Genomic DNA, 14880 nt, shown 5'->3' with positions numbered 1-14880 from the left:
TACCTATGATAACATGTGCCCCAAGTCTGACCAAGTGGCGAGCTACTTCATAACCAATTCCCCTGCCTCCTCCTGTCACTATGGCAACGTTGCCAACTTGTCTGGGCATCACTGGCAGAAACAGAAGAGGAGAAAAAAAGGTATCAGAGACAATGTCACTTGATAAGGAAGCTACTTCAAGACAGGTTGATGTTTCTATAGATGAAAACTCAGGAAAAAAACACATGGGCTTTTTGCAGAATTTTTTCTCTTTTTATTTCCATTGTACTGAATAACAAGTTTTCTTTACTTTCTTTCATTACTAAAGTTACTTTATGGGTTCAGTGGCAACAAAATAATAACAGAAAGGGACCTTAATTAAATGCAAAATAGAAGAAGAGTTCAATAAATTAAAAAAAAACAAAAAGCATTTTAAGAAATGTGTGAAAGCCATCCGATTTTGATTTATTTTAATCAGAAACGCAAAACACTGATATAATACTCAAATTAACAGAGTTAAATATCAGAAAACAACTGACAGCAGATATTGTTCACCTTATACTCCACTAGTAACATATAATATATTATGTAGTTACAGTTCATATTCCAGAGAACACATGAGTTCTTCCTATACCTTTTCCTGTCAATTTTCAAGAAGACTGGGAAGAGTCTGACACATTGGATGTGATACAACCACTAGATGCTGGGGAAAAATATGTATTTCAGGATTGGTTGGCAGTGGTTTCTGGAGGTTGCTGTTTCTTGCTAGGTGAAACTGACTGCAAAGAAGGATCTGCATATGCTGTTTCACTAAAACATCAGGTTTGTATCACAATTCTGGCACTTTGCAGTTTAGTTTGAGTTTTTAAAAATGTTCAGTTTTAAGTAAATTTTAATGGTTTCAGTGTTAGTTTTTATTTATTGTGCAGTGAGCAGTATTTATCCAGGGCAACAAGTTTTCAGAACTCATTCAGAAAGCGCAGTCTGAATAAATCATTGCACCAGTGCCTCCTGAGCTTATGTTAACCAAAAAAAAACAATGTATTTTTTTTTTTATTCTAGTTATTTTTCCAAGTTAGCAATAAAATTTTAGTTTGGATGATTTCTTTTTTGTTTTTATTTCAGTAAGATGATAATAATAATAATAATAATAAAATAAAAACATGGTTATAGTTTTGGTGTAGTTAACCAGGTGTCTGCAACAAAATTAAGTTGCGCTGTCTCTGGGCGACAAGCGGACTAGCCCAGACAGCATTATGAAAAGTGCACATTTAACCTCACAAAGCTTGGTGGCAATCGTAGAAACTTTGGAAGGGACAAGTTGATGTTCTACGCAATCGTTAATTATTCAGTTGAATTCGGCATAAACAAGACGACAGATAATTATTTTTTTCGCTAATGTTTTGAGCTTAACACAAACTAGCTAACATAGCTAGCATCGTGTTTACATGTGCAAGTGCAACCTAGTAAATGACCGCTACATGTAGTAATGAATGATAGATAACTCGTGCTAACTATAATGCACCCACGGTCATTGGTTACAACTTGGTTGTCCGTGCTGTCACTTAAAACTGAATAACAAACTAACGTAAACTAAAGTTAAACCGACCTGGCAGCCTCAAAGGTCCGTTTAGCAGTTGAAGCAAAAGCACCTTTAAACCAAGCAGGTAAAGCTTTATAGCTGGCAGAAGATGACACCAAAAAGCAGACAACATCTGTGCGAGGATGTGTAACGCTGATATCCGAAAGAGGCAGAGCAAACTACCACAACGCAGTTACGTGACGTCTGTGGGAGGCGTTCCAATATGAAGTTGTCCAACCTCGCTTTCTTCCTTAACACATCTTCTAACAACTCATGTTCCATTTTTAGATGACTAAATTAGACGACTAACAATTCCCTGGCATATCTATTTTTAAAATCTTTACTTTTCAAATGATTTTTCCCCGTAGAGCCGCTATTTGAAATCACGATCCCTTAAAGTCATCTGTCACATGGCGATAAAGCTGAAATAAGTGTATGATGGAGGGGACACGTTCTCCTCGCTGCTCCTTGGCTGCTTGATGTGCCGTATGATCCTTATCTGTAGATCCAGCATATTGCACCCTTCAGCTCACTGACTTCCTGATTAACTGCTGCCAGCCAGGTCACACGCGACAAAAATCAACTGAGGGATGACACATAGTAGTCCGATCCATAATTTCCCAAGTTACGCTTAAAAGAACAAGTTTCTAGAGCAGGGTTACAGTCTGAACTAACAGTGAATTCTGGTCTGCCTGTCAGTTTTTCTTCCCAAGGGATCGCTTGATTCCACACCAGCCTACTTTTATTGGCGACTGCTGTGATAGTGAAATGTAGGACTTCAGCTGTGAAAATCCTGATTGCACTAACTAAAAAAAAAAAAATGGTATTTTATTTATTTTAGATAGGTGACAAACTATGATATAACCGAAGTTGGCTGCACACTAACAGGCTGTATGAATTTATGATTTAATAAATTAGTCATCATAATTTCTCATAAATATTTATAGCACCTATCATGATAGTGAGAATTACAGCTTCAGAGAAATTATTTTTCCACTTCTAGAGATAAGCTACTGGCACTTTTGTGTGGCACCCCATGACTTCTAATCAGGACCAATACCCCCTGCTTACAGCAGATACTGAACATCTTTGGTCATTTCACTGGGCTCAGAGAATCAAATGTCAAGAAGATATTTTCAGACATTATCGGATGAGTTTCACCGACATTTTGTGTCACCTGCCACTTTGGAGTGCAGTGATTCTGAGTTTGTGTGATACTTAGAGGTCACAAGCACCAACTTATTTAAGCAGCTATCAAATATAGAGGACAATGGCACAAAGCATGATGACATAATTAATTATTAAAGCTTAACTAAATGATTCCTTGTGACTTTTTTTTTTGTCTGAGACAAAAGATTAGAGTTTAAAAAATAAATGTATCCTCCTGAGACCCCGTGACCTCAGAGGGGTATTACATTTGGACTTTTCTGCACCTTCATTCTTCTAAAGAAGTGTTTCATACATGGTTCAACAATGGCAACTTCATTCTATTATGGTGTAAATTAACCCCACAATTGGGGTGGGGGTTTTCAAACGTGATTCTTATAAGATCCCAAATAGTTAGGTGAAAACTGGAGGTTAATTTCTTGCAAAATGTTTTTATTTACTCTTGTTTTTATTTATTCTTAACCTTTAATCATTCTTTATTTGTCTGCTTTTTTTTTCTCAAGCCTGGCTCAAGTGTGACCACAACAGTAAAATGCAGCAATATTGACAACTTCATGTGTTCTTTTTCTCTCCACATTGGATCATCTGCCTCCATCTCACCCGATCCCTAGCATCCTCACCCCCACCCTGTCGCAGCAGACGGCTGCCCCGCCCTGAGCCTGGTTCTTCCGACGGTTTCTTCGTGTTAAAAGGGAGTTTTTCCTTGCCATTGTCACCAAAGTGCTTGCTCATAGGGGATTGTCTGTTTGTTGGGGGTGGGGTCTCTGAAATATTGTATATATTAGAGTCTTTACCTTACAATATTATGAGCCCTGATGTGACCGTTCTTGTGATTTGGCACTATATAATTCAAATTTATTGAACTGAATTTAACTGAAAACCCTCCTCTGTCCCACTAACCCTCAGGATGTCCTCCTTCACTATCCACGGATCTTCTTTGTGGTCTTCCTGTTTTCCTCCTGCCTGGCAGCTCCATCTTTATCATCAACAGTATATTTGTCCAATATATTGATGTCTGATATACTCTTTTCTAATCCCCAGTAGAGACTCCAAGCATCTCCACCTCTGCCACATCCACTCCTGTCTTTTTATCAGGACTACTCTCACCAAACCACATGTCCCGACTCCCAGCTGAATATACGGTTAGGAGGTGATGGCAGAGGGGCATGATCATTTTTATAATATGACAGACAATAATACTCTAAATGTGTCATAGATAATATTTTTACAAGCAGACCTGTAATTTTACTTCCATAGAATTTTAACACAAGATTTCTCCTTGTAATGGACTATGCAATTTCTCTACTTCTGAAGTGGAAAGAACACTGTTTATGTAAATCTAATAATTTGTTAGAAAAAGTGTAGTATTTGATTGACACCTGACTGACAAATACCACCCAGGATTGAGTGGTTGTCCCAAAAGGTGAAATTAAAGTTTCTTTAAAAACATAAATGACTGCCCATTTTCATCTATAATCTACACATCTGAACAGATTACCTACTACAGTGACGGACAGGCTAACAAGCGAGGAGTGAGCTGAATCATCACTGGCACTCAAAGTAGGCCAACTAGTCTGTCCCTCATTTCAATAAAATTACAACCATTTGTGTTAAAGACAGGTCTGGGGCATTCACGATAACTTCCCTTTTTTTCCCCTCTTGGCAGGAAAATCATTAGTATTAGTTCGCTTCTTGCCCAGTATGCAGTGGTTAAGGCTACTGCTGCAGTGACATGCAGTTGGCCTCGGTTATTAAAGTCAGCTCAGGAAGGCAGTTAAATGAGCATCAACATAAAGAAACTGTGTCATCGCCACTGCCCTGATGGAGGCTGAGCTGCGGAGGCTGTGTGTGTAGTCAAAAGTGCATGTGTTGCTGTGAATTCAAGCTGAGAGGATGAGTTGTGCGCACATACGAGTGTTTGTTCACCCGCAGCCTGAGAGGTTGTGGGTCAGTAAGGCGAGCCGGCCTGCTATTGTTTAACGGAAATCGCATCTCACGCATGACTGTGGGATGATTATTTGGGATGATGGGAAATCAGGCAGACACATGAATACACAGTCGCACACGCGCACAAAAATTCCCACATACGTTTGAACGCACGCGAGACATGTTGGGGACAATACGTAACAGGAGGGTGTGTGAAGCAAATAACATGTGAACAGCATCAAAATAGCTCCAACTAACAGTCACCTAGTCTTGATGACAACCACTGGCTGCCTGCAAAGCCCAACTTGTCTTATTTTGTAAATCCAGGCTGACAACAGCTCTGCGGGATCTGTCTATGTGTGTGTGTGTGTGTGTGTGTGTGTGTGTGTGTGTGTGTGTGCGTGCATGTGTGTGTGCTAGTTAAAATGCAGTTTTTATTTCATTTTTTTCATAGACTTATTCTGAGTAAGAAGATGGTATTGGATATTTTTAGCAGAAAATGGCCCTAACTGTTTTTATATACTGATTCGATGCGCTCTTCCTTAACACTCTACCCCCCTGCTTGTATTTGTTCCTGATCAACTGCTACCCACGAGAGATGGGAGGTGAAGTGTCATATTGTGAAGAAAGGGAATTTTCTAGGTGTGTCATGGGCAATTTGGGCTCCGGAGTGCAACAGCTTGTGTGAATTGATGTTAGCTTTTTCTCTGGCTTTGAGCTGCCTCTTTTGTAGCTTTTCCTCAGAAGTCTTTGCCATGCGAGAGGCAGACAATCCAGGTTAGATTCAAAGCGTAGACTTATCCAGAGCTGCAGGGTGTAAAGCCTGTAATGACACGTGTACATGTATATGCAGAAAAAAGAAATAAAGACAGACAAATCCAACGGGAACTGCTTGTCTTGCAAACTAAAGCACAGGTCAATGTATACTTATTCTTGAGTTTGTTTAAATAGCAGATTATGCGTCTGTCTTCTGCTGACCAGTTCACAGCATATTTCTATTGGTGTGTTCTTGGTGTCACGTTTTGTGAAAGGAGAGAAGGAACCAGTCACATCAAATTTCTGGTAAAACTGGAAAGTGCACTTCATTTAATACTAAACCTGAGTGTGTTTTTAGGGGCAATGTTTTGCATACTATTTTTCCACAGTTAATAGGTGTGACTGTAGTGTAGCGGTTTCCCTAACAAGTGAAGGATCCTGGGTTTGATTCGAGCAAGACAAAAGACACAAATCCCTTTGGGGGTTATGTAAAAATCTGCCAAATCAAACATGCTACCTGCTGTGGCAGCCCTTTGTGAATAAGAAAGCAGCTGAAAGTAACTTTTAATAGAAGGTTGTGATAAGGATGAATAAGGATTAGAAACTGAGCTGGAGCACTCAAATCTATAGGTTTTCTCTAATTAAAACCTATTTGTTTTTTCAATACATGCAAAAACTGTGTACAGTGTAAAAAATATACTGACTTTTATGCCCAGCTTCAAATGATGTTGCTTAGAAAAATATGAGAGTTGTAAATCTCTTGACAAGGAAGCACATAAGTGTACTTTCTAAAGTGTTAAACTATCCCTGTCTTTGAGTTCAGTACTTTAACATTTAATGTTTAGATTTTAGTGCTTTACCCCACTTGTTTGCGGTTGTTTGCAGAGCCCAGCGTGTCTCAAAGGGCACAGCAGCGTGGGCTTCCAACCCAGCCTCAGCTCCCTATGAAGACACGAAAAAACTTACTGAAAGAAACACTTTTATTGTAACTAACAAGGAAAAATGAGAAGAAACCCCAGGAGAGGCAATTCAGAAGGAGAACCCCTCCACGGATGGCCAAATGTGTCCTGTGAGCTATGGGTGGGAAAAGGCAGTAGACTATGTGGGCAGAATTGGTAATAGCTGTGTCACTTCAACTGTAGCCACTACAGGTTTTCTATGGGGAGAAAAGCCAAAGGCCAGCTTGTAAACATGAAAGTGAAACCTGAGATTTTTGCACTTGTTTGCAGTGGATCTACAGACATCATATACCAACTACCTGGCTTCACATTAGATGTAGAACATTTTTGGAATATTGACACTCACTCTGTTTTACATGCATTTCAATGTCTTTACTAATAACTCAAAAGTTGACTGTGTCCTAAAATCTTTTGCGTTTTCATTACTGGATCACCAACATGACCATAGCTGGATGGCTAAATAATCAGGAACAGACAGGTCAAATCATTGTCTTTTCAATCGCTCATTTTTTAGCATGTTTCAAACAACATGTTGAACTTCAACAAGCTTCAGACAGCTGATCAGCATTAGAGTAAATTCCTCTCACATGATAACTTGACCGTATAATAACTTGAACTATAACTCTTTCCAGTTTCCAGGAAAGATAAGCATAACTCTAAAGCCATCCTATCTCACAAGCTTTCAACAACTTCCCAAATTAAACTCGGGCCAAGCAATCCCTCCATTTATGGTACCTGCCTAAAAGGTGGAACCGAGGGCAGTCTTTCAAAAATATGTAAGAGTCTATTACTGTGTGTTTTGGCTGTGGAGGCTTAAGTGTAAAGATGTTAATAATGGTAAATGGCCTGTATTTATATAGCGCTTTACTAGTCCCTAAGGACCCCAAAGCGCTTTACATATCCAGTCATCCACACACAGGTGATGGTAAGCTACAATGTAACCACAGCCACCCTGGGGCGCACTGACAGAGGCGAGGCTGCCGGACACTGGCGCCACCGGGCCCTCTGACCACCACCAGTAGGCAACAGGTGAAGTGTCTTGCCCAAGGACACAACAACCGAGACTGTCCAAGCCGGGGCTCGAACCGGCAACCTTCCAATTACAAGGCAAACTCCCAACTCTTGAGCCACGATCGCCTAATGCATGCAAGATGTGCACAATGAGTTCATCAGAATGCAAGAGACAAAAATCCGTGTATATGTGTGTGTGCGCACATTCATGTTTATCAAATACATCCCACCACCATTATTGCTAACTGTCTTAAGGGAGTGAATGTCTTTCTATTAGTAGATGTGGAATGAGGAACAGTGGGAGGGATATTTGCCTGCACCAATTAAGACTGTCATTAACTCTGTACACCGAACACTCACACACACACACACAGCGAGACAGACACGCACACACAGTATTTAACACATTCAATTTAACAGTCTGTGAGTCAGTGTGTGCCTCTCTTTCTGTCTGTCTGAGACCTGTTGTCACTGAGACGGGATACGAGGAGACTCTTTCATCTCTCGCTCTCTCTCTGCTTTTTTCTCTTCCTGTCTCACACTCCAGGATTATGTGAACACGGAAAACCTTCAAGGATGTTTATGTGTACTGCTTTCTTGGCTTCAAGGGCGTCAGCTACCCCTCTGTTAAACCCCAAAACCCCACCTCAGCTCGGTCAAGCAGTCCGGTCTAGCATTATGAAATGGGATCTGAATAACTGTCTGGTATGTCTGTGAAGGTTCTCAGTCATCCAGGTCATCGTAGTCAAAGGAGCTTGCAAAGAAAAGCGTCTGGACTTCTTTAAGTTACTTGAAGACGTTTCACCTCTCATCCGAGAGGCTTCTTCAGTTCTAAGGTCAAATGGTGGAGAGTCCCAGATATAAACCTGGTGGGAGTGTCCCCCCACAGAGGGACAAAAGGACCCCCTGATGATCCTCTAATCGCCTGAGCCAAGGTGTGGAACTGGGTGTGGGTCCCAATCAGCCAGAGTTTCGGGTGAGTTCATTGTGAAACCTGGCCCCACCTTATCATGCGAATTCCTGAGGTCAGATGGCCCAGGGTGTGAGTGGGCGTTAAGGCGTCTGGGAAGGGATCTCAAAACTGGATTATAGATGGCAGAGAGTTGGTGTCGTAAACCACCGCCTCTGTTCAAAGATGGTCGCTCACAGTGGACATAGATGGCTTCTTTCACTCCTCTTTCAAACCATCTGTCCTCTCTGTCCAAAATGTGAACATTGGCATCCTCGAAAGAGTGTCCTTTATCCTTAAGATGCAGATGGACAGCTGAATCTTGTCCTGTGGAGGTGGCTCTTCTGTGTTGTGCCATGCGCTTGTGAAGTGGCTGTTTGGTCTCTCCGATGTAGAGGTCTGGGCATTCCTCGCTGCACTGTACGGCATACACCACATTGTTAAGTCTGTGTTTTGGCGTTTTGTCTTTCGGGTGAACCAGTTTTTGTCTGAGTGTGTTGCTGGGTCTGAAGTACACCGGGATGTCATGCTTGGAGAAAACCCTCCTGAGTTTCTCTGATACACCGGCTACATAGGGGATGACGATGTTGTTGCGTCTGTCCTTCTTATCCTCCCTCGCTGGTGTCTGATCTTCTTTTCTGTGCCTCTTTGCTGACTTTAAGAATGCCCATTTAGGATAGCCGCACGTTTTGAGTGCTTCCTTTACATGTGTGTGTTCCTTCTTTTTCCCTTCAGGCTTAGAGGGAACATGTTCTGCCCGGTGGTGTAGGGTCCTAATTACTCCAAGTTTGTGTTCCAGAGGGTGATGGGAGTCAAACAGGAGGTACTGGTCCGTGTGTGTGGGCTTCCGGTAAACTTCGATGTTGAGGTTGCCGTTCTCTTCAATGTGCACAGCGCAGTCCAGGAAAGGCAAACAGTCGTCCTTTGTGTCTTCCCTGGTGAACTTGATGTCACTGCGCACATCAACGCTGTGGATAAAAACATCAAGTTCACCAGGGAAGACACAAAGGACGACTGTTTGCCTTTCCTGGACTGCGCTGTGCACATTGAAGAGAACGGCAACCTCAACATCGAAGTTTACCGGAAGCCCACACACACGGACCAGTACCTCCTGTTTGACTCCCATCACCCTCTGGAACACAAACTTGGAGTAATTAGGACCCTACACCACCGGGCAGAACATGTTCCCTCTAAGCCTGAAGGGAAAAAGAAGGAACACACACATGTAAAGGAAGCACTCAAAACGTGCGGCTATCCTAAATGGGCATTCTTAAAGTCAGCAAAGAGGCACAGAAAAGAAGATCAGACACCAGCGAGGGAGGATAAGAAGGACAGACGCAACAACATCGTCATCCCCTATGTAGCCGGTGTATCAGAGAAACTCAGGAGGGTTTTCTCCAAGCATGACATCCCGGTGTACTTCAGACCCAGCAACACACTCAGACAAAAACTGGTTCACCCGAAAGACAAAACGCCAAAACACAGACTTAACAATGTGGTGTATGCCGTACAGTGCAGCGAGGAATGCCCAGACCTCTACATCGGAGAGACCAAACAGCCACTTCACAAGCGCATGGCACAACACAGAAGAGCCACCTCCACAGGACAAGATTCAGCTGTCCATCTGCATCTTAAGGATAAAGGACACTCTTTCGAGGATGCCAATGTTCACATTTTGGACAGAGAGGACAGATGGTTTGAAAGAGGAGTGAAAGAAGCCATCTATGTCCACTGTGAGCGACCATCTTTGAACAGAGGCGGTGGTTTACGACACCAACTCTCTGCCATCTATAATCCAGTTTTGAGATCCCTTCCCAGACGCCTTAACGCCCACTCACACCCTGGGCCATCTGACCTCAGGAATTCGCATGATAAGGTGGGGCCAGGTTTCACAATGAACTCACCCGAAACTCTGGCTGATTGGGACCCACACCCAGTTCCACACCTTGGCTCAGGCGATTAGAGGATCATCAGGGGGTCCTTTTGTCCCTCTGTGGGGGGACACTCCCACCAGGTTTATATCTGGGACTCTCCACCATTTGACCTTAGAACTGAAGAAGCCTCTTGGATGAGAGGTGAAACGTCTTCAAGTAACTTAAAGAAGTCCAGACGCTTTTCTTTGCAAGCTCCTTTGACAACTGTCTGGTATGTTTTAGGTCATTTAGAAGATATCACAGTGCTTATTTGCTTTCCTGTATGTCTAACCCTTTTTAAAGGACATTTTAAATATTGAAAATGTACAGACATGTAAAATGAAATGTGCCTGAAGTAGGGTCAAATGATATCACAAATAATCCAGGCATGGTCCTGGCTCGTTGTTGTTTTAAAAGTCTTAAGCTCTGTTTATCATTACTTACATTCAGTCTGATTCTTACTTTTTGCATTTTCAGCTTTGTACTTGTTTATTGCAGTTACAGTTGTGTTTGTGGTATTCCTTCTATCAGTTCACGTTACATTCCTTGTTCCCCGTATATACTTCCTGTGTTATTTTGATAGTCATGTATCTTTTTGCCAAATTTACCTCCCAGAGTGTTGTTATCAGATGTAGTTCAGCTGTGTGTAGTTCCCAAGTTGTTTCCATTCTGCCCTCATCACTTCTTGTGTATTTATACCCTAAAATTGTTTTGGTTCTTTGGCATGTCATACTGTTACCTGACTTTGTTATTTTGTAGCCTTTCAGACTACTCAAATGGTCCAACCATCATTACATGCAAGCCTGTTTTTCCTAATGTCTTAGAGTGGATGGGAATCATTAAAGCAAAGATACAGTAAGCAAAAAGTGTGGTGGCGTGAGGATAAGGAATGGGGGTGGTGACAAGAGGCCATTACTACTCTCAACAATTGTGTTTATGATTATGTGTTTATGGCTGGTCAGCAGAACTTTCAGATAAATTTGGATCTTTAAATGTGACCTCCCCAAACACTCATTGCACACTTTGCTGAGGATAAAAAAAACTCTCTGAACCAGTGTAATGGTCTATATTCACACCCAGGATAATAAGGAAGGAAACATAGATGGAAGCTGATTAAAATGTCTCACTATAATTAAGACCGCCCCAGTTTTCTCATAGGGGACCAGTACAGTTGATAAATATATAATCAAATTCCCAGTATAACATATTTTCTGTGGCGGAATCTGATTTGATGTTTAATAAAAACAAAATCAAGTTAATCTACAGTCATACTCTAGATTTAAGTCCACAGCTGCTAATGTTTACCAGTACTGATTGAGCTGCCTAACTGACCAGAGGGATGGTGGATATGAATCATGTCTAACGTGGTGTTTCCGTCCCAGTCTGCGCTAAAATGCTAATAACGTAGTCTGTTTGGGCTGCAGGGAGTCCATTACGCTGACTATATCACATCCTTGTCCATTGGAGGACACACGCTGGGGAATGCAGAGAGGAAAGAAGACTGAGAGGAAGAGAGGATCACACGTATGTTCTGGGAAAAGTGTGTGTGCATGTGCGTGTTTATGTTTCTCTGTGAATGTGTGTTGAAGCTCGGACACAGCAGACATGTGTCACCTCAGCTCTAGTGCCGTCAAGCTAAACTGACATAAACAGCCCCAGGCGGCCCTATCAGAGATGGACTTTACATAACGGCTGAGTCACTCACAATCTATTTTTATGGCTTTGAGGTGTGTGTATGTGTATGTGTGTGTGTGTGTGTGTGTGTGTGTGTGTGTGTGTGTGTGTGTGTGTGTGTGTGTGTGTGTGTGTGTGTGTATGCGTGTTCCAGTGCATCTGCATTATTTCTGAGAGCCAATTTCTGAAGGTCTACAATTTTAGTTGTAGACCTTCACAATGAGGAATCTCCCCTTTTACAGTGAGATCATTGTAAAAAGATGCTCAGGAATGAGCAGTAGGGGAGGGCAATTAATTTTCCCAAGAGGCCACAATTAGGGCTTAATTGTAACATCTACAGTGGGGCAAAAAAGTATTTAGTCAGCCACCGATTGTGCAAGTTCCCCCACTTAAAATGATGACAGAGGTCAGTAATTTGCACCAGAGGTACACTTCAACTGTGAGACACAGAATGTGAAAAAAAAAAATCCATGAATTCACATGGTAGGATTTGTAAAGAATTTATTCGTAAATCAGGGTGGAAAATAAGTATTTGGTCAATAACAAAAATACAACTCAATACTTTGTAACATAACCTTTGTTGGCAATAACAGAGGTCAAACGTTTACTATAGGTCTTTACCAGGTTTGCACACACAGTAGCTGGTATTTTGGCCCATTCCTCCATGCAGATCTTCTCAAGAGCAGTGATGTTTTGGGGCTGTCGCCGAGCAACACGGACTTTCAACTCCCGCCACAGATTTTCTATGGTGTTGAGGTCTGGAGACTGGCTAGGCCACTCCAGGACTTTCAAATGCTTCTTACGGAGCCACTCCTTTGTTGCCCGGGCGGTGTGTTTTGGGTCATTGTCATGTTGGAAGACCCAGCCTCGTTTCATCTTCAAAGTTCTCACTGATGGAAGGAGGTTTTGGCTCAAAATCTCACGATACTTGGCCCCATTCATTCTGTCCTTAACACGGATCAGTCGTCCTGTCCCCTTGGCAGAAAAACAGCCCCATAGCATGATGTTTCCACCCCCATGCTTCACAGTAGGTATGGTGTTCTTGGGATGCAACTCAGTATTCGTCTTCCTCCAAACACGACGAGTTGAGTTTATACCAAAAAGTTCTACTTTGGTTTCATCTGACCACATGACATTCTCCCAATCCTCTGCTGTATCATCCATGTGCTCTCTGGCAAACTTCAGACGGGCCTGGACATGCACTGGCTTCAGCAGTGGAACACGTCTGGCACTGCGGGATTTGATTCCCTGCCGTTGTAGTGTGTTACTGATGGTGACCTTTGTTACTTTGGTCCCAGCTCTCTGCAGGTCATTCACCAGGTCCCCCCGTGTGGTTCTGGGATCTTTGCTCACCATTCTCATGATCATTTTGACCCCACGGGATGAGATCTTGCGTGGAGCCCCAGATCGAGGGAGATTATCAGTGGTCTTGTATGTCTTCCATTTTCTGCTGATTGCTCCCACAGTTGATTTTTTCACACCAAGCTGCTTGCCTATTGTAGATTCACTCTTCCCAGTCTGGTGCAGGTCTACAATTCTTTTCCTGGTGTCCTTCGAAAGCTCTTTGGTCTTGGCCATGGCGGAGTTTGGAGTCTGACTGGTTGAGGCTGTGGACAGGTGTCTTTTATACAGATGATGAGGTCAAACAGGTGCCATTCATACAGGTAACGAGTGGGGGACAGAAAAGCTTCTTACAGAAGACGTTACAGGTCTGTGAGAGCCAGGGATTTTCCTTGTTTGAGGTGACCAAATACTTATTTTCCACCCTGATTTACGAATAAATTCTTTACAAATCCTACCATGTGAATTCATGGATTTTTTTTTCACATTCTGTCTCTCACAGTTGAAGTGTACCTCTGGTGCAAATTACTGACCTCTGTCATCATTTTAAGTGGGGGAACTTGCACAATCGGTGGCTGACTAAATACTTTTTTGCCCCACTGTACTCTTGGCAGTTGCAATTTATACAGGTTAAAAAGAAATAAATTTAAAACTGAGCCGAACTGAGTTCAACTTCTTGGCGCAGCCCTCAACAAAAGTCCCAGTTTCTCATGTGCCCCTTTGGGAAAATTAATTTCCCACCCCTGCTCTACAGCGTTCACTCACACAGGCAAAAAAAATGCTGAGATTAGTTTTAATACTTTGTCCCTCCTAAAATTAACCCCTATGGAAATCTTAACCTGAAAACAAAGTACTTGCCCTCAGACAGCTGAAGCTGTCTCAGTATGACCCAGCGTCACAAATATGATATTCCACAGGATGTCCCAGACATACAGCCTCGTACTGATGGCAGTGAGTGAAGCAACTAATCATTTCTCAAACAGGAGCGTGTTTTCTGTCTCATTACTAACTTCTTTTTTTGGTTTTGTAAGCACATCCTTAGCAATGTACCGTTGATGCTACTGCAATATACAGCTTAATGCACAGGACATTAGAAAAAGACTTTCTCTATAATTTCAGTCGGACAAACTAAGATAAAAACAGTACAGTAACTCTGGGGTCTCATAGTTGCTGTTCCAGAGCCATATGTCGCTCTTCTTTTTTCTATCTCCAGTGACTCAATGTGACTTTCCAAATGTGAAAAAAAGGACTTATCCTCTTAATTTTGCTGAACCTACCCTGCAATTGTTAGCATTGATGATTCATATTTACTATGGATTCTAATGTAACAAAGGAAAATTCTTTGTTTTATGTCCAACATGACTGCCTCTGCTGCTGAACATTAATTCAAATCAAATTGAACACATTTTTGTTTACATTGACTATATTGAGAGCTATTTTATTTTTTTATTTTTTATTTTTAAATTACACCCATTAATAACAATAACATTAATAACATCACCCTCATTAAGGTAAAATAAGAGAAATGCACTTTATTTAACCTGAAAAGTTAAACTTCTTTGGTTATACCAAGTAAAAATGTTATTTAAACACTAGAAATACATAACAAATAGCTTAAATAAG

General features: G+C 41.8%; 1 protein-coding gene across 4 annotated transcripts in view; it reads right to left on the bottom strand.

The window, feature by feature from the left end:
• The window catches only part of LOC146500857 (polyprenol dehydrogenase), a 63640-nt gene that overhangs the window by 42776 nt on the left and 5984 nt on the right, over positions 1–14880 (bottom strand). For 2 of the 4 annotated variants that reach the window (XM_085135282.1, XM_085135283.1), the window contains exons 2-3: positions 1589–6352; positions 4–111 (exon numbers count right to left, since the gene is read on the bottom strand). In XM_085135282.1, the coding sequence (XP_084991408.1) occupies positions 4–111; positions 1589–1694 (214 nt within the window). In that variant the 5' untranslated portion in view covers positions 1695–6352. The remainder of the gene's footprint in view (positions 1–3; positions 112–1588; positions 6353–14880) is intronic. The other 2 variants (XM_085135286.1, XM_085135284.1) reach the window with 2 other exon arrangements.

The sequence above is a fragment of the Neolamprologus multifasciatus genome, chromosome 16, assembly GCF_963576455.1.
Source record: "Neolamprologus multifasciatus chromosome 16, fNeoMul1.2, whole genome shotgun sequence".
NCBI classification, from domain to species: Eukaryota; Metazoa; Chordata; class Actinopteri; order Cichliformes; family Cichlidae; genus Neolamprologus; species Neolamprologus multifasciatus.
This window is presented reverse-complemented; position numbering and strand designations above follow the sequence as displayed.